We start from the raw sequence: 18,910 nt of genomic DNA, 5'->3' as shown, positions 1-18,910 counted from the left end.
CAATAATGTATGAAGAGTGGCAAGTCAGAGAACTCAAAAGTCCTGTACGCTATGAATCACTAATCCTGTGGTCATTCCACCCTCCGGCTGACTATCCATCAAGCGTACGATCAGCTTTAGCTGTGAAATTGGACGCCATCTCCTTTTGGACCCTTCCTTCAGGCTTCACCTTGCCTCACCCAGGTATCTTTGCACACACAGGTCCAAGGTGGCCTGCAGTCCTCCAGGGCCCGCTCAAGAACTCCTTTAACTTAATTATCCATCCAAGTAAAAGGAAAAATCAAACTCACTTCATATAATTTCTGATACACTTTTCCCTTCTATTTTTGCCTTTTCTTTCTTTCCCTTTAGATCATCTGATTTAAACATATTTTCTAGAACAAGAACAACAGCCTAACTTCAAAATCTCTCCAGTTATAAACCACCTGGTAGTACTAGCTCTAGTACTATCTAGTACACCGTTAGCTCCGTATCTTTCCAAACCTGTTTCTATTCACCGTCATGGAGCTAGTCAAGTTTATATGTCAAGTTTATATGTAAGTATATATGAATCAACAGGAGTTGAACCCTGGCATACTTCTGCTTGTTTCTCTCCAGCCAAACTTCCTTCAATACCTACTTAATGCAAATACAGTGATAAGTTACTGGGATGATTCTTACTCCACAAAATTTCAGAAACTAACGTGAAAGAGTGGGACATTAAAAAAAATCAAAACAAAATGTCACATATTGAGCCCCACGTTGGGTTCTCTGCTCAGCGCAGAGCCTGCTCCCCCCTCTCTCTCTGCCTGCCTCTCTGCCTACTTGTGATCTCTCTCTCTGTGTCAAATAAATAAATAAATAAAATCTTTAAAAAAAAGAAACTTGAAATTTTCACAAAATCTCTGTGGATTCCTACAGTAAGGAATACTGATCTTCAACGTTCTTCCTTTTGAATAACATGTTACAGAAGCAGAAGAGGGACACCCTCCATAGGTTCATATACACTTATAATCGTAATTCTTTTGAGAAATTTGAAAGGTTTGAAAATGCTATTTAGTATCAGTATGATTGATCTTCAAACAAAACTGATTTAAGACAATTCAGTTAATGGATTAAAGCTGTTCAGTACTTTAACAGAGTCATCAATGAATTCTTTTCTTTTTTTTTTATGAAAAACCTCCATTATTCACTCATTAGCCACAAAAATGGATGGTTTCACAGACAGGTATGACTCGTTTGTTTTTGTATTGTTCCAGATGCCTACGCAATACGATCCACTCTGATTACATTAACTTCTTTTGTGGGTTCCATCTTAGATGATTGAAATGTAAGCTGATAAAACCTTTTTTCCCTAAACATGAATTATCAATTGTATCAAGTCATAGTTACTGAGTGATTATCCAGGGTATCATGATATTTTAGAGCATTTTAACACATATTTTGTTTCCTTTCCAGTAGGGAAGGTAGAGAGGGGTCCAAGCAGAAAATATGGATAAGATAAATTAAATGTATGATGTATGACATGTTATAAATACATCAGGTATATTTATAATAATTAATGTATTAAATATACAAAATATAATGAAAGCATACTATATATTCAGTTCAAATATTTCAATACCTACAATCATGATTTTACACTTTAGAAATAGTACTGGAGTCAAATTTTTGACAGGGTAACTTTATGTGTTACTAAACAGTTTTCTAGTAAATATTTTTTTCTACTATTTCCAACTTTATGATAAAAAAATACACTTATAATCTGATAGAAAGAAAAATGTTCATTTATATAACATTGAGGGGTTATGTAAAATCAAGTAAAATAATCAGTCTGACGGGTCAGTAGTTTGAAGGTAACATTTCCATTCTAGTTTTTGTGCAATTATGCATTCATAAATTTGTTACCATCTTCCTGTTAATATTTGACCACAATGGCCACATAACAATATCTAAAGGTTACTTTATACATAAGAGGATTCTAATAGATTTTCTAAACCAAAATAGTCTCTAAGTGTAAGAGCTACAGTAAATTAATTACTCCTTGAAAGTAGGCAGCAGGAAGAAAATGACACATGTCTGCTGCTTTTGATAGTTGCGCTTCCCTGAACATGCTCAGCCATAAATTAGAACAAGAGAAAAATTAAATAAAATTGATAAGGGTTTCAGCAGAAAATATTGGGAAAATAAAGAAGAAAGATTACTATAGGATGATTGGCAATATGGTGAAGAGACAGAATTTTACTCCTCCTGGAAGAAAAACAAGTAAATCCCGCAGAGGGAAAAAAAAAAAAAAAGCCAGATTTTTTTTCAGTGTGCAAGAACCTAAGTTTAGAAAAGCAAGTCAAGAAGGAAAGTAGAAAGGAGTGGGATCACCAGGAATATCAAACGCAATGCAACATAGAGACAAAAAGTATTAATTCTAAGTGTATGCCTCCAATCAAAACCGTTACTCTGTTTCCTCATCTATCTTTTTTTTATTCCCTGAGCTATCTCAGCAGTGCTGGTCTGGTATTCTCCAAATGCTTTTCCATCCTGTTTGGTCCACTAATCCTAAGGTATGTTCTTCTTGCAGCGGATCTCGGCAGCAGGAGAGGACAGCTCGGATCCAGGAAACCACGTGTACAGTTCCATGCCCTAAGCCTCAACACATTCCACAGCCTCAGCAAATCACATAGCCAAGCCCAAAGTCAGGGAGTCAAGGAAGCGTGCTCTACCCCAAGGTGGAGACGGAGTGGATGATAAATTGTTGAACGGTATTAGAATATATCACATTAGGGATTATTGTTCTAAGTTTACAGAGAATTTAATGAAGACTTAGAAAGATTAAGCAGTTTGGTTCACGTTTCACAATTAGAAAATGACAAAGCTAGCTTTCAAACATATTGCTATCTGATTCCAGTGCTTATGGTCTTAGTCACTGTGCAGTTTTGATAATCCGATCCTCTTCTGATTATATGAGTATAACACAACAAGAAACACACACACACACCCTTAATCTCTTGATTTTTGTTAGTGTTTTTTCACCATTCCACTCAATATTCAATGTTCTTTACACTATCTCTGAACTACTGCTTGTTTTGAAATGAATGTAAACTACCACCAGTAGAAAGTACTATTATGTATTACTATTTTTTAGTTCTCTGCAAGAGAATATTGTCCTAAATATTGTTAGTCTGCAAATATCAGTAGTCTTTACTATGCACATTTTTCAAGGAATGTGTATTTTTTACTTTGTGTCATAAAACCATATATAGACAAAATTTTAACATTTATCAAAAGGCCATAGTGTATACATGATAAAAATTGAGAATATAAGTTAAAATAATTTATTAATTATATAAAAAGAGGAGTTAAATGATATAATGATAAAATGTAGTTAATGAAAAAATGAAGTATGAAACAAACAACAGATTTTAACTACAGACATGAACTCACATAGATTACATTGGTTTAAATAGTGCAGGAAGTTCAACATTTTAACTGAAACAGCACTGAAGTAGATATCAAAGATTTAGTTTCCATCCTGTTACTAAGAAGCGTAAGTAACATGAGCCAAGTACCTGCTTTCTTTGAGTTGCAAGGTTTTAATCAATATATTGAGGGGATAAGTTTAGATCATCTATAAATTGTCTTTTAGTACCAAATATTTTTGCACAAAGAATTCATTAGCACAAAGATAGGAGCTGAGCTGAAACTTATTAAAATAACATTACCAAGTATAATTGAGTAAGATGTGTATGTACAAAGCAGTGAGACATGAATATCTATGGATACCACGTATCTGAGTCAAGTGACAGGTGTGTACACATACCAGGATAAGTAAGAAGGGAAAATACAGGCTCAGCACCAAAATGTTATCTTTCCAGAAATGCAATCAGATTTTATAATAATCTCTCTAGAGACATGAAAGAATGTTAAATAGGTGAAATCGCCTGATATAAAGAATGAAAAGATCAGACTTGCATTAGATGGATGCCACACTGTCAATAGCTTCATTAAATGATGTGCAAAGAATCTTTGTGCCATATATTTTTCCTGATTTTAAACCTCACTTCATAGTTTTCCTTCTGACTCTGAGTTGTTTTTCTCCTTAAATAATGTCTCTTCTGGGCAAATGTATTTCTTGGATATCAAATGAAACCTTGACCCGTAGAAAGATATTTAAATAATTTCTTAACAAGGTATACCTTATTCTACTTGGACATTTAAGACAGATCAATAAATGCATTTTTGGTTATTATTCAGCATTAATATAATACTCATGTTATTATACAAACAAGGAGTACTGACAAAAAGTGATGCTGATGACCGAGAAACAATCTGTGACTTAGATTTCCATGAGCGCCATTTTTTGGGGGGGAAAAAACAAAAAAACAAAAAAACACTGACCACTTTGATAAAATTTAACTTATACCGGGGGCCTGCCGCGGAAACAAGATGACGAAGAGGACGTCATCGTTTGGAAAGCGTCGCAATAAGACACACACGTTGTGCCGCCGCGGTGGCTCCAAGGCCTACCACCTTCAGAAGTGCACGTGTGGCAAGTGCGGCTACCCTGCCAAGCGCAAGAGAAAGTATAACTGGAAGGCCAAGGCTAAAAGACGGAACACCACTGGGACCGGTCGCACGAGGCACCTAAAAATTGTATACCGCAGATTCAGGCATGGGTTCCGTGAAGGAAAAACACCTAAGCCCAAGAGGGCAGCTGTTGCAGCATCCAGTTCATCTTAAGGATTTCAACAATTAGTCAGAACAAACATCATGGTTTAAAAAAAAAAAAAATTTTAACTTATACCTAAAGTTTTAAGTTAGTTTCTTCATCACCCTGTCTTTACATGTTTGTGCGTGGAAAATAACACCTCACTTTGTCTCTCGTAACTCTCACTTGCCCACCTAATATTGAGGAATTCCTTTTGTTCACGCTACATCTAAGTGTGACTTAATAAATGGTCATGTAATTGAAGTATTATACTCAGTAATACTGCTTTTTGTGAGTTTGTCTAAATGAACATGGCCTAGGAATGAAGAATATTTCTTCTCTGTTTGTATTTGTTCATCAGCTAAAATGGGAACCATCCTAAAGCCATAAGAAACCCACTAGAACCTACACTAATGCCCTATCATTCATATGGTTCTTTTGCTGCTTTGCAGAGTAATTTAACCTATCACTTGAGTTTTCTGAATTTCCTCATTAAAATCTACTCCACCCATAAGTGCACATTTTTATCCTTTCCCACATGTGTAACTTTTAGCCCAAACTCAGTTGTCAGGGCTTGTTAATCATTATGTATAAAAGTTTTATCTGAAGACAAACAATTCTAAGAGTCTGGCTCACTATTATCTTCTATTATACAGCATTCTAACTAAGAGAAACTTTTTTTAAAGGGAAATTTTCAAAGGTACTAGAATTTCCCCCATTTTGCTAGATGACATCCAACGATAATGGCCTTAACATGATGGGAAATTAATTGAGAAAGCATTTCCACCCTGCCATAATTTTATCATCCATTCTATTGCTGCTATTAGCAAGAATCCATAACCCCATGGGTGTTTCAAGTGAATCTCTTTCAGCAGAGCTAACAGTCTGGAGGTCATACTGTTAGCTGCTCCCATCAGCCGGTGTCAAGCCATTGTCAAAAAGAAATTACCGGTGTATTCATTTTTTTAGCTTCTAGCCCTGCACTGTGGTATGTGAGATGATTTGTAGATAGCCATTGGGGAGAAAAAGAGCAAGCACTGGTAGTCACCGAAGGCTTCCTTCACGTCAGCACTTAGTTGAATCATTACAAATCAACTTGGATGTGTGAGACGCGGCCTGCCATTGGACTCACTGTTCAGACAAGGTTAGAAAATCCAGGATTCTAATCCCTTTTGGACATAATTTCTTCCTAAGTGGACGACACCACAGAGAAGATCTGTGCCACTGTGATATGAAACAGGATTGTTAAGAATCAGGAGCGGGTTCCCGCATCCTATCAAAAACACAATTGCATTGTTAGACAAAGAGGAGTAAAGGAAGCTTGCTGTATCAATGGGTCATGTTCCTGCTTTCGTCTGACTCTACAGAGTGCAGTGGCTTCTGTAAGTGCGTTCTAGATACGCTAAGTGTAATTTACAACACACCCAGGACATAAATAAAATTCAAAGGGGAAAGATAATTGTATAAACTCTGTTGTCTCTCTTCTGCTCTTCTCCTTCCTCTGGTATGAACAAGCAAACACTTACTCTCCAATATATTGTTACTATGGCTGTTTCCACAAAGAAGCACTGCAGGCCACAGTGAGTTTTCGATATATTTGTGTAAAATACGACAGAGTTACATGCTCCCGAGCTTGGAGTTTGTGTAAATTATCTATAGACAATAGCTGCTGTCTTCCTAGTATTTTTTTTCAATGAGATAGCACAGGAAAGGCTGCTATCTATCTTGTCTGCGCTGGTATTTGAGTAAATGAAAACAATACGTGAAATATGACATATGATAACGGCACATAAGAGGATTTTAGGAAAATCCTAAATCAGTTATACTTGGAAAAATAAAGCACTGCTCTGACAAGCACAGGCCTACCAGTGTGCAGTTACACGTCCCAAAATCGTTCACACATACCTTAACGGCCTCCACAGGTTTATCGTCAACCGACTGGGCTAAGACGGCAGCCTCCTCCTTTCGAGTGGACTTTCTGAATCAATAGCAAAGTTGAACTCTTCAAAGCATGACATATAGCCAACATTTTCCTTATAAAGGCAAGGGTGGGAAATAAAAATAACCAAAGTTAGTAATAATGAATACATAGTATTACAGATATTACGTATTCCAGCTAAGAATTGAAGGCAATGATGTCCATTTTGAGAAAATATTCTCTAGGATTCAAAAATAAAATGTAAAGAACTACATTTATACACACTGAAAAGAGTTTCCTAGGAAAGGGTCATTGTGGGTGCCTGGGTGGCTCAGATGGTTAAGCGACTGCCCTCAGCTCAGGTCACGATCCTGGAGGCCCAGGGTCCAGTCTCGCATCGGGCTCCCTGCTCAGTGGGGAGTCTGCTTCTCCCTCTGACCCTCCCCCTCTCATGCTCTCTCTCATTTCCTCTCAAATAAATAAATAAAACCTTTTTTTAAAAAAGGGTCATTTTTTATTCTCATAGCACTGACAATTGTCTCTTACCTCATCTATATCTGTCGTTCATGAATCATCGGAAGTCATTTTTTTTTTATATGAGGATTTTTTTTTCCAATTTATTTATTTTCAGAAAAACAGTATTCATTATTTTTTCACCACACCCAGTGCTCCATGCAAGCCGTGCCCTCTATAATACCCACCACCAGAAGTCATTTTGAATATACTCCTATTTCTCTCAGTATTTCCTTCATGTCTATTGATCTCTACGTTTTCTGTCAAATATAAAATATGTGATCAGAGAAGGGAATTTGAAAACAAAGATTGCGTACACATCAATACTCAGAATGTGTTGCACGTGGAACATAAAAGCAAAGTTAAATATGCTTCTCGACTTTTTTACAGTACAGTGTATGCTTTAAGCTTCAAATGTATCTCCTATGTGATAAAATGATTATTGATTTAATGATGCCAGCTTATCATTAGAAAATTGTTGCTTCCACCAAGGATAAGTGAAAGGAAAATTCTAAAGAAAACACCTTTTTAAAATGTTTTAAGTGACTAAAATATTTTAATTACTTTCTTATTTATTTTGAAATTACTGACATCTGAAGTAGTATCTAAATTTTTAAATAATTGCAGTTATTGATAAGAATAAATTTTCTGTCTGCATTTTAATCATAATGATTCCAGGACTCAGTGTGTAAAAAGTGAATCATTTGTCCAGGAAACAATACAATGATGAAAACCTTTATTGGACAGAGCATTGGGCTATATTGCATTGCTGGGCCATAATCTGGACCATAATATTAAGCTTAAATGTAGGAAGTGTAAATAATGTCCAATATAGATTTCAAATAATTATAATAATTTATAAGGAAGGAGGTTCCAAAGTTATAAAAGAAACATATTCTTTTTTGTTTTAATGAGAAATCCAGGAAATATTTAATTTAGGCTAAATAAATATCTACATTAAGGGGTGTCTGGGTGGCTTAATCCTTAAGCCTCTGCCTTCGGCTCAGGTCATGATTTTGGAGTCTCAGGATCGAGCCCCGCATCAGCCTCTCTGCTCAGCGGGGACCTGCTTCTCCCTCGGCCCATCATCCTCCTTGTGCTCTCTCTTGCTTGTTCTCTCTCTATCTCAAATAAATAAAATATTTAATAAATATAATCTTTAATAAATAATAATAATAAATTTATATAAATAAATTTAATAAATAAATATCTACATTAATTTTCGGTGATCTGAAGTGCTTACATTCACCAAACATAATCGTGAAAATTTAGGTTTAGAGACCAACAAATTCCAGCTCACTTATTAAATTCTGACTAGAAAAATGGGCTCTGTTATATTTTTTTTGGTAATCATTTAATTTTTGTCATATTTATACTCTGAGACATTTCTTTTCATGTAACCCTCAAAAGTCTTAGAAAATACTGATTCCAAGATAATAGGAATAGACTATATTATTTTCTGTGCATTTATAACTCTATACACATGAAAATTCTTATGGATCTAAAAAAGCATAAACTCTTAGCTTTGAATTGGAATTTATTCTTTGCTCTGACATTTAGTAAAGTTAAGCACTATTTAAAGAAGAAGAATTATATCTTTTAATTTATCTCTCTAAGATCAATTAATTTTCTTTTTTTTTTCCTTTCCTTTTACTTTTTAAGTAACCACTACACCCAACGTGAGGCTTAAACTCACAGCCCTGAGATCAAGAGTCACACACTCCAGGGACTGAGCCAACCAGGTGCCCCAGATCAATTAATTTTCTTAAACTAGAATAAAATTTGACATATGACTAAGAACACAAAATTTTTCAGCATTTATTATACATTTTAATATAAGCATTAATCTGGTCAATTGTGTCATACTTAACTAAATGCAATTACATTTATTTTCCTAAGCTGCAAAAATTCAGTAAATAAGAAAAATACAACTTTGACTCAATGCAAGAGATCTTTTAGGAGTAAACTGCGCTCAAGAATAACGTTCCCATATTGTTTTCTGCAATGATTTCTTTACATAGAAGCTGAAATTTTGCTGGGAATTGCACATTATAAAATGCCTGTTTAAAAAAAATATTTGCATCATATTTATTAGGTTTTTCATTTGTTCTAACTGTGTTTTGCTCTGTCAACTGTTTGTTAGAAGATTTCCCTCGAGAGAAAATTGAGCTTCATATCCGTGCTCCTAGATCACAGTGTGAATACTAACTTGCTTCACTCCACTTGGCAGGTAGGAATATCCGTGAATAACACTGAAATATAATTGGCTTCAGCTCCTGGTGTTGTCCCCTGAAATTGCTTCATTCTTATATCACCTCACCTAAGCAGCAAAGACATATTTTAAATTCAGACAGCCTTAAATCGCTGTATTATAGCCTTTTTTTTATAAGCCTCAAGAGTTACTAAGGGGACAAAAACTGCTTGTTTTTCAGAATATTCTACATATTTGGGGCATATGTGTATATGTGAAGGTGGTTACAGGAATTACTGACAGGACTAACTACACGGGGCCCATGAATATTAGCCACTGGGTTTTGTCTTTATGTCCTGTTTCTAGCCAAATGGCCCGAGACTGCTGCATTCCTGATTAAAAGGCAAACTGTCCTTTCTTCCCTATTAATTGAAGCACCACTTGTTGCTTATATTGTTAAGACACTAAACGTGTGATGGAAGACGGTCCTTGGCCACATTTCATGGCCCGCGGTTTCAGAGCGCAGACACACGCCCCACCGGACCAGCGGGTTCCCCATGGTAGCGCGGGGCAAGGGTGGGGGGAAGCAGCAGGGGTCATTTTTCAGCTCATTAGGTGCGTATTCATCTTAATGGGGCATCAAAGTTTAAAACTCTGGGGCATTCCCCTCATTTAACCCATGGGGAACATGCGCAGTAACCGCACGAAGGACAAAGGATGTCCACCCCGGGAAGCTGCGCAAGCAGGTGTCGTCTTCCCTGCAGGAGGAACGGAAACGGACCCTGGATGAGTCGGATTCTGCCTCGGGACCCCCTTGGCCGCTCCCTCGCCGTCCGGAGCGGATGTGGGGCAGAGCATCACCCCGGATAAAACACGAACTGAATTGCTTTCAGCCGCGTTTTCAGAGACTGGGGTGGGAGGGAAAGAAAGATGACCCAAGTCGCGGTCTCTCCAAGCAAAGTATTTTTATTCATCCTCAGCCCACACACTCAACACCCGTTTTTACATAAAATACTCTGCTGGATGCTGCAGAGTGAAGAGTATCAAAATTCAGAAAAGCATTGAGGACATTTAAGAGAAGACATAATAGTTCTCTTGTACCCTACCTGAACAGACGCCTGAAGACTTTATTCTTATTTTTTTAAAAGAATTTATTTATTTATTGGACACAGAGAGACACAGCGAGAGAGGCGAACACAAGCAGGGGGAGTGGGGCAGGGAGAAGCAGGCCTCCAGCTGAGCAGGGAGCCGGAGGCGGGCTCGGTCCCAGCACCCTGGGACCGTGACTCCCAGCCCAAGGCAGACGCCCAACAACCGACCAGCCAGGCGCCCCTCTTGAAGACTTTAAACAAAGATTAATCTTTTCAACATATTCTTCTCAATCTAACTTACCTAGTTATTGAAAATGCATCTTCATATACTTGTTTTTATGCTCAGGTAAAAAAATAATCTACTCATTTTACCATAGAGAGTGTAGACTTATTATCTGTCCTCTCCAAATCCACATCGGACTTGCAGTTAATGTCGGATTAAAGTGAAGGATTGGAATTCTTTCCACCTAGTGCCGGTAACGAGGGAATACCCCCACTTCAATTTTGGAAAAAAAGGAAAACAGAGGAAATGAAGATAACAAATTTTGGTGGACTGTGTTCCCTTCATACAATTTTTGACATTTCCTTCACTTTATTTTATGTAGTTACTTATTTTAAATTACTGCAAAGTAAGAAATAGGGTAAAGTCAGTGATACAAATATGAGTTTAAATTATATAAAGTATATCATTGTAGTACAAGTAAATTATTTTCATTTGTGTCATTTGTGTCATTTGGCATGAAGATAATATCACAGGAAACTCAAGAAAAGTGTAAAAATGCATATGTCTTCACATGAGGCCGAAAATTTACAAATGGAGATGTTGTCCCTGAGGACTTGAAAAGTTAAGACTGTTTTGCAAAAACTTCAAAACTCAGAGGCATACGGTAACACAAAATAGTTCATAAAAAGAAACGGCCAGGGGGCACCTGGGTGGCTCAGTGGGTTAAGCCTCTGCCTTCAGCTCAGGTCATGATCTCAGGGTCCTGGGATCGAGTCCCGCATCAGGCTCTCTACTGGACAGGGAGCCTGCTTCCTCCTCTCTCTGCCTGCCTCTCTGCCTACTTGTGATCTCTCTCTGTCAAATAAAATAAAATCTTAAAAAAAAAAAAAAAAAGAAACGGCCAATCTATTAAAAACAAAAACAACTTTGGAAGTAAAATATGCTGTCTCCATGTCACCTGTGTCTCATCAGAGAGTGACTTCGGGGTGAGGTCAGCACCACTTTTCCTTGTATTCCTATTCTCGGTACATAGTAGGTGCTGGTTAATAAATACAGAAACACAAAAACAGGAAAAGTTAATAAGAAATTAATGTATACTAAATATTAGCATGCTTATAATTTTAAATTAAGTATTGGCTGATGATGTAAATTTATCAGAATTTTATAAGCTTGTGATGACTTAAATATGTTAGTTGGTTAAATTTAAGCTCTGCAGCTATACATGTTCTGGAAATGACTTGAGGCTAAGAAAACATAGTTTGAAAACATAGTCTGAAACATAGTTTGAATTGTGCATCTTGAAACTGTTTTGTCCGGATAAAATATTTGTCTTAAGATCATACATTCCTCGTGGGCAGTGCATACATTAGAATGTATAATGTATACATTTCATTTGGTAAAGTTCATTTCTTTATATTTGTATTATTTGTTTATGCCCAAATATGGAAATAGGTCCTAGAATTCAAACACGGTACGGCGGTGTGGTTCGGTCAGCACCCAGAACAGACAGGGTCCGGCCCCTCATTCCTTGTGTTTATTTTCTTTCTTTTATCACCCCACGGCATAAAAGCCTCAAGTTACTCAGATTTGCCTTTGATAGTCTGATTAAATCAGTTGAAACCCAGATTTGAATTAACTGTAGGTTAATGATGTCACTAATTGTCCCCAAAGAAGACTGTCAAAGATCTCCAGCTGATAGATTGAAGAAAGGAGGCTTTTCCCTGGCGTGACTGCAGAGGTGTTTCTCTATCCATAAGGCAAGGCTGAGCTAGGCAGCAAGTTACTCTGAGAATAAAACACACAGAAGAACCGGAGTTTACCACAGCCCTGAACTCTTCCCCACTTTTTAAAGTGATTATGCATTTAAAGGAACTTAGTAAAAATCCTCCACTTTTAAAAGAGAATCCTTTGCAGAGCAATAGGTTACCTACTGATGGTGAGAAGCATCTACATAATGTGCACACAGCTTAATGTTCAGAGTTTCTATCACGTTAGACAAAAATAAAATAAGAGTGTGATAAACTGACAGAAATCCATCACACATGAACCCTGTTTGAGACACACTTTTTGGTAACCCTCAGAGTAAGCACGAAGTCTCTGCCAAATTCCGGGGTTTCGAGTGGAGGGGTCCTTTTTTATCTACACCCTTTATGTTACAAGTGTAAATTAAAGGCACATTAATTCAGTACAGTACTGGAATTCTTGATGATAGTCTTAAAAAGTGCTTTTTGAATTTATGCGATATTACGCTTATTGCCTCTATGATTCACTGTTGTGAAAGCTAATGTTTGAAGTGCAAGTCACTCTGTTTTCTCCAAAAGCCTGATGATGATAACTGCTTGATAATTAAATGGGTTAATGTATGTGAAACACCTAGAACAATGATAGGCATCTAGAGAGACTCTATGTAAATATTATTTGTTATTATTATCTAAACAAAGTTATTCATCTCTGTCATTTCCTTCTTTTTTATCCTAGGACTCTAGCTAACAACCTGGCATGAATGAAGAAAAATCCTGTTTTTCTTACCATAGCTTATGTTCATCTCCTGTCTTCTCTCTAACACAAACTTTATTCACTTTATGCCTTTAAAATTAGCCACCACACTCCACCGAGGAATCCATGTTGCGTCAGGCTTCCAAGCCTGTGATATTAAGGACATCCTGCATCATGCCGTCGACACTTCAAAAACTGAGAATGGCTCCCTATTTTCGACAGAGCCAGCCCCACGCTTTTCTCTGGCTTTTAAATTCATTCTATTTTGATCCTATACCTGTCAAGCCTGAGCTCTTACTACTCCTACTTTTCACATGCAAGGAACAGGGGACCCTACTCAACCTAGCTTAAAAATATTAAATGTATAAACTCACAACAGCGTCTAAGCAGGGCTGGGCTCAGAGAGTTGATGTGGTGGCCCACGATGCGATCGACGACTCAAGTTCTTCCTCTTCTTCTTCGTGCTGGACTTACCTTAACACCAGTTGCTCCCAAGTGAATAGAATGGCCTCACACTTCCATGATCGTATCTTTCCCCAAAGTGGACAACATCCTTGCTTTTCCCCTCACTGGTAAAGCAAGAGAGTTGGGATCACTATGACTTGCTTACATTATCAGCTAGGGTAGAGTTGATATTGGCAATTTAACCACAGAATCTAGTAAAGGTGCTAAATTTAGTTGAAACTCACTGAATTCATACTGACTGATCAATGTTTAAAAATTTGTTTGTAATTGCAAATTTGTAATGTGGAAAAGAACCAGAAAGAGTTTTTGAGTCCTGGGATTGGTAAAGAGTGATTGGGGTGTGTTAGCATGTTATATGAGATATCAGAAGATGATTATTCTGGGAGATAGAGAGACATGGAATTTAGTCCAAGATCTAGAATTCACTAGCAGTAGGAACTTCAGAAGGTCATTTGCCTTCAATAACCCTCAGTTTTTCCAGTTGTAAAAGGAGATTGAAAACACAACATATTTAATAAGATAGTTTCCATATTAAATAAGAAATTACGTGCTTCATACAGTGTGTGGTACATACTAAGCTCACGATTTGCCATAATAAATAAATTGTAGTCAATTAAGACAAATGTTGTAGAAATACAAAGTTAAGTAACAAAAATATTACTTGATTCAAAAAATAATGCTGATTCAAGTATTATAAAAATAATCAATTAACAAGGGATTTTTCTGGTGAAGAACGTTGAGAAACTTGGTATACTATGTATAAGGGAATGATTTGTAATGGGATAACTGCAATTGTTTAAAAATTGGTGATTCTAATAATGAAAATTTATGCAATCATAGGAATTTCAGAGTTTATCATGTAATTGATTAAGCAAGGAGTTTTTTTTTTTTCCCACAGGTAGTTCAAAAGAAGATGTCAGATCAGCACTGTTTAAATTATTCATAGATTCTATGTTATGGGTCTAAGCGCATTCAGTTCGAGTGTAACCACTTAGAAGACTGTTATTCATGGATCTACAATTCAGACTTGGTCAACCTGAAGCACGGATCAAGGAAGAATGACCCCATTCTTCATGGCTTCATGGCTTCCCAGCAATCCGCACATAGAGTGCCTTTCTTGAAACTGTGAGTCTGTTCTTCCTTAAACCATTTCTTCTGCCCTTCCCGCTTGAACTCATCCTGTTCAAATTTCCACTCAAAAGCTCCTTGGGAATCCTGCCGCCATCGTCTCTTTATAAATCTCCAGCCCATCCGTGTTTCATTCTTCATCATCTCGGAGCTGGTGAACACATTGTGGATGGGAATCTTGTTCTCTATTTTTGTACATTTGTTAGAGCTCATAGATGATACCATTCAAGCAGATTGATTCAAAGTCTGCAGATATTATACCTTTAAAGGCATTGAAGAGGTATGACATTACCATCGCTTAATAGACCTTTACTTTTGTGTCTAGCTTGATGTCTGTCTTTTTAAAACCACTGCTCCAAAAAGGGAACGCAGCTCCCCATTTTCAACTCTATGCATGAATACAAAAGTTTTGATGGGGTGTGTGACTTTTCTGGAGCAAGCGTAATGCCTATAGCTGGGGTTATTGTCCATACAGGATTTTACTTAACTTGGAAAAGTAAATGTTAGGAACTTCATCTTCTTAGTCAAAGGTATTAAGAGAACAGAAACCAAAATGTGCCGTCTCTTTTAATACAGTCCTTGGAATGTTAGTTAATCTTTTTACACTATTGAGTTCCCTCTGTTTTTGGAAAACGAAAGAAAATGTACAGTTTTAATAAAAACTTAAAGTTGGTGGGGTCAGTAATGAGTGCCTATCTTAATTTCTTTTTTTTTTTACAGATGGAAAAACTGAAACCTTGAACTGCTTGGTCAGCATTACAATTTAATATTATTATCACAGTGATGACTGTTACTGAGTGTACTTTGTTCTAGCAATCCAAGTAAGAAAAAGTCTTCACATCAAAGTGTTCTTAAATGATGTGATTGTGAAGACAGAAGAATATAGCTAATCTATCTTGCACAGCAAATGACAATAACAAAGGATATATAAAAACTTTTAATTTTTTGAAAATTGACACAGTACAACAATGGTTAAATTGCCAATAACACTTAAGAGCATGAAAATTTAAAATAATTAAAATAGCATTTAAAGCATTGGAAAAGCTGTCTCATGTGCATTGTCTTTCAGCCCTCGGCCCTATAAATATGTGCCTTGGGCCTGGCCTTCCTTACCAAGAGATAAAGGGTCCACACAACCTATGTCGGCTTATCGCCTTGTGTGGGAGTATCTTTCCTTGTTATAAACGCAGTGAGCATGTTTGGTGTCTCTGGTTAAGGTGTGTGCATCATAGGGCACCTGGGCAGTCCCACTGTTGTATCGGTCCTCCCGAGGCCCTTGTACTGCAGCACAGAAGGAGCACTCCTGCACTAATCCCTGAGCCTCCCACCTGGAGACACCCATTGATCTTTGGGACTGACAGCCAATACCGAAGCTGATCTTGCTTTGTCTGTTCTCTAGGTAAGTGAAACATTGTTTCTTCTAGTGCTTGACTGTACCATATCTTCCTTGATGACTCCATTGGAGAGATACAATGGGCATGGGCAGAAATGTCTACAGTCCTCCTCCAGGACTGGTAACACACACCCAGTATTCTGCTCACATTAAGTTATGATTTCAATTAAGTAAATATATTTGAAATAGAGAGAAAAATATTTAAACAAAAATTACCATAGCTAGTTTTGCTTTGGTTGGGGTGTGGGGTGGTAAGATAGTGTGCTAGCATAGTTTATGCCAATGAAAAGGCAAATCTCGTTATACCTCCTTCTTACAGAGATTGGTGTGGGACAGAGAAAAGATGAAGCTCAGAAGAGCAGGTAAATCATTTCCCAGACAACTGACAACTGGAACAGAAAGCTCAGTCTTCTGTCTAGTCATGTACAGGGAACTTTCTGGGCACTATCATGGAGGACAAAGAGGAGAGCAGGAACTGAGAAATCAGGTAAGAGGCCAAAGCTTGAACCTTATTTTAAGTTATTTTCATTTCTACTGCATGACTATCTGCTATGTCCCCAAATGTCGGTGAAGTCTGGCCATGGTCAAATGTACCTGAGTGGCTGTTGTTGAAATCAAGGAGAAGTGAGTAACTGTCACATGTGAAAGGCAGAGGAGAAAGAGATGAATCGCCTCCAAAGTAAAATACCAGGGAATTTGCAGATTAGCACAAGATAGCCTGGAAGTGGAGTGGGGGGAGAGAAAAAAAAAACCTGGAATGAAAAAAAGTCTGACACTTTAGGGCTGTTTCCTATTTTTAACATAGTTTTTTTTCACTTTTATTTTTTTCTTTTCTGTTTTAATCCATGCACTGAAGTGTACTTGGGTAGAGTCTGTGGATTGGCCCCAGGCTGCCTGCCTTCCTCTACCACCTTCTTTCAGCTTTGTTTTCCATTTATCATCCATATTCTTGGTGCTGTAGTATTTAAGGCACACATCTGACCATATCATTTTACTTCTAAATACTTCCATACACGTCTTTCAAAGTATTTTTCTGTGCAGAAACTATGATGCCACTATCACACCCGCAAAATCAATGATATTTTGTTAACACTATGGAAAATTATGGCCCATTCAAATTTTTCCAGTTCTCTCCACAAAACACCATTTGGAATCAGGATCCAAATAAAGATTACTCATTGTATTTAATTGCAATGTCTTCTAATTGTCCCTTAATCTAGGATAATCTACCTAAATCTTTTTAAAATAAATTTTCTCAGGGTGCCTGGATGGCCCAGTTCTTAAGCGTCCAACTCTTGATATCGGCTCAGGTCATGATCAGGGTCAGGAGCTGGAGGCCTGCATGGGGCTCCCTGCTTACCAGGGAGTCTACTTGGACGTTTCTCTCTCCCTCTGGCCCTCCCCACCATGTGTGCACACTCCCTCTCACTCTCTCTCCCAAGTGAATAAATAAATCTTATTTTTTTTTCCTCAACGATTTGAATTGTTGAAAAAAACCGGATGACGTTTCCCACAGAATGGCCTATATTCTGAATATTTATGATTGTTTCCTCTTGTGTCATTTCTTTGGCTTTGTATTCACTGTCAATTGGAAGTTAGTGTAGCTTTTTCTTGCTTAGATCTTGGTTCAACTTCTTGGCAAGAAAACTTTACAAAAAATAATATTAATTCTGTGTGGATACTTCATGCTGTGTCACATCAGAAAGCATCTAATGTTCGGTAATGTTACCCTTCAACGCATTCAGGTCATGGAATCAAAGTTTACAAAGGCACAAGCTTATCTCTTCGGCCCTTTGCCCTTCACCGTCTTTCTCGGGAACACTGGTGTGGCATCTGAAGAGTCACCATCCGTCTTGAGATCCCGAAGACAAAACGCGCAAGCAAAGCAGGGAGATAAAAAAGGCATAGACACACTGTGGTGAGGACACACGCCCTCCAGGGCCAGGCTATTTCTTGGTTTATTGGGGAATGAAAAAAAAAAAAAAGATGGGTCCCTAACTTAAGCTGTTATTACTTGAAATTTCTGCCATTTGCAACTCCGTGCAACACCGATTCAGCATTTTTCACATCCCCCTTAGCACCGGGTTCTCTACGGAGCAGGAAAGCCATCCTGGCTGTATGGAGCCAACACCTTTCTGGTCAGTGAGTGGCCGAACCATAGTGGTCTCTTCACTAAAGGTTCAAGCTATGTCCTATGCCTCGCTTTCTTGACTTTAAAAATGTGAATATTTATGGTACCTGCTTCTTAGCTTTACTGTGAGAACTGCATCAATTCCAGTAAACTAATGCAGATCAACCACAGCATCTGGCAAGAAGGAGTGGGAGCTGATATACTCTTCCCTCTCCCTCTCCAGACCACTGATGTGAGCATCAGGGTGAGGCAGAAACTGCTATTTATGATCGCCCGGGAAACTCGCAATTATATGCTCATCACTTAATAATCATTGAGGTATTCTCTCAGGAGGCTAGGACTGCCCAAACTTTTACACAGAAATCGTTTGTTCCTGAAAAGAAAAGCTATCACAATACAGAACTAGAAACAAAAATAATAGTAAATTGTATGTTAGTATCAAGAAAAGTCTAAAAACAGGAACAAGGGAACCTATTCCAGGTCACTCAATAACTATGTGCCACTGACAGCTAAGTTCATGTTTTTTCACTATAAGTGTGCATGTTAAAAGGAAGCTCAAACCAGGCATGTGGGGGCTGTTGTGGCAGAGCTGGGAGCGGAATTAAGAGTTTATTAACACAGTGAGAGAAATCTAAGATACAATAATTTTCTAACCAATATCTCAAGTCTACCAAAAGCTG

General features: G+C 37.6%; 1 protein-coding gene across 1 annotated transcript; it reads left to right on the top strand.

The window, feature by feature from the left end:
• Positions 1-4,419: 4,419 nt before the first annotated feature.
• Positions 4,420-4,759, top strand: LOC122901706 (60S ribosomal protein L37-like). The gene has a single exon (XM_044240818.1). It carries the CDS (start codon positions 4,420-4,422, stop codon positions 4,711-4,713), a length of 294 nt encoding a protein of 97 aa, XP_044096753.1. The 3' UTR covers positions 4,714-4,759.
• Positions 4,760-18,910: the final 14,151 nt, after the last annotated feature.

This window comes from Neovison vison, chromosome 3 (genome assembly GCF_020171115.1).
Source record: "Neovison vison isolate M4711 chromosome 3, ASM_NN_V1, whole genome shotgun sequence".
NCBI classification, from domain to species: domain Eukaryota; kingdom Metazoa; phylum Chordata; class Mammalia; order Carnivora; family Mustelidae; genus Neogale; species Neogale vison.
The sequence above is the reverse complement of the archived record's forward strand: the minus strand, read 5'-3'. Positions and strand labels throughout refer to the sequence as shown.

What these genes read in the sequence shown, in the direction of transcription:
- LOC122901706 (XM_044240818.1), top strand. Translation starts at nt 4,420, where the DNA reads ATGACGAAGAGGACGTCATCGTTTGGAAAGCGTCGCAATAAGACACAC.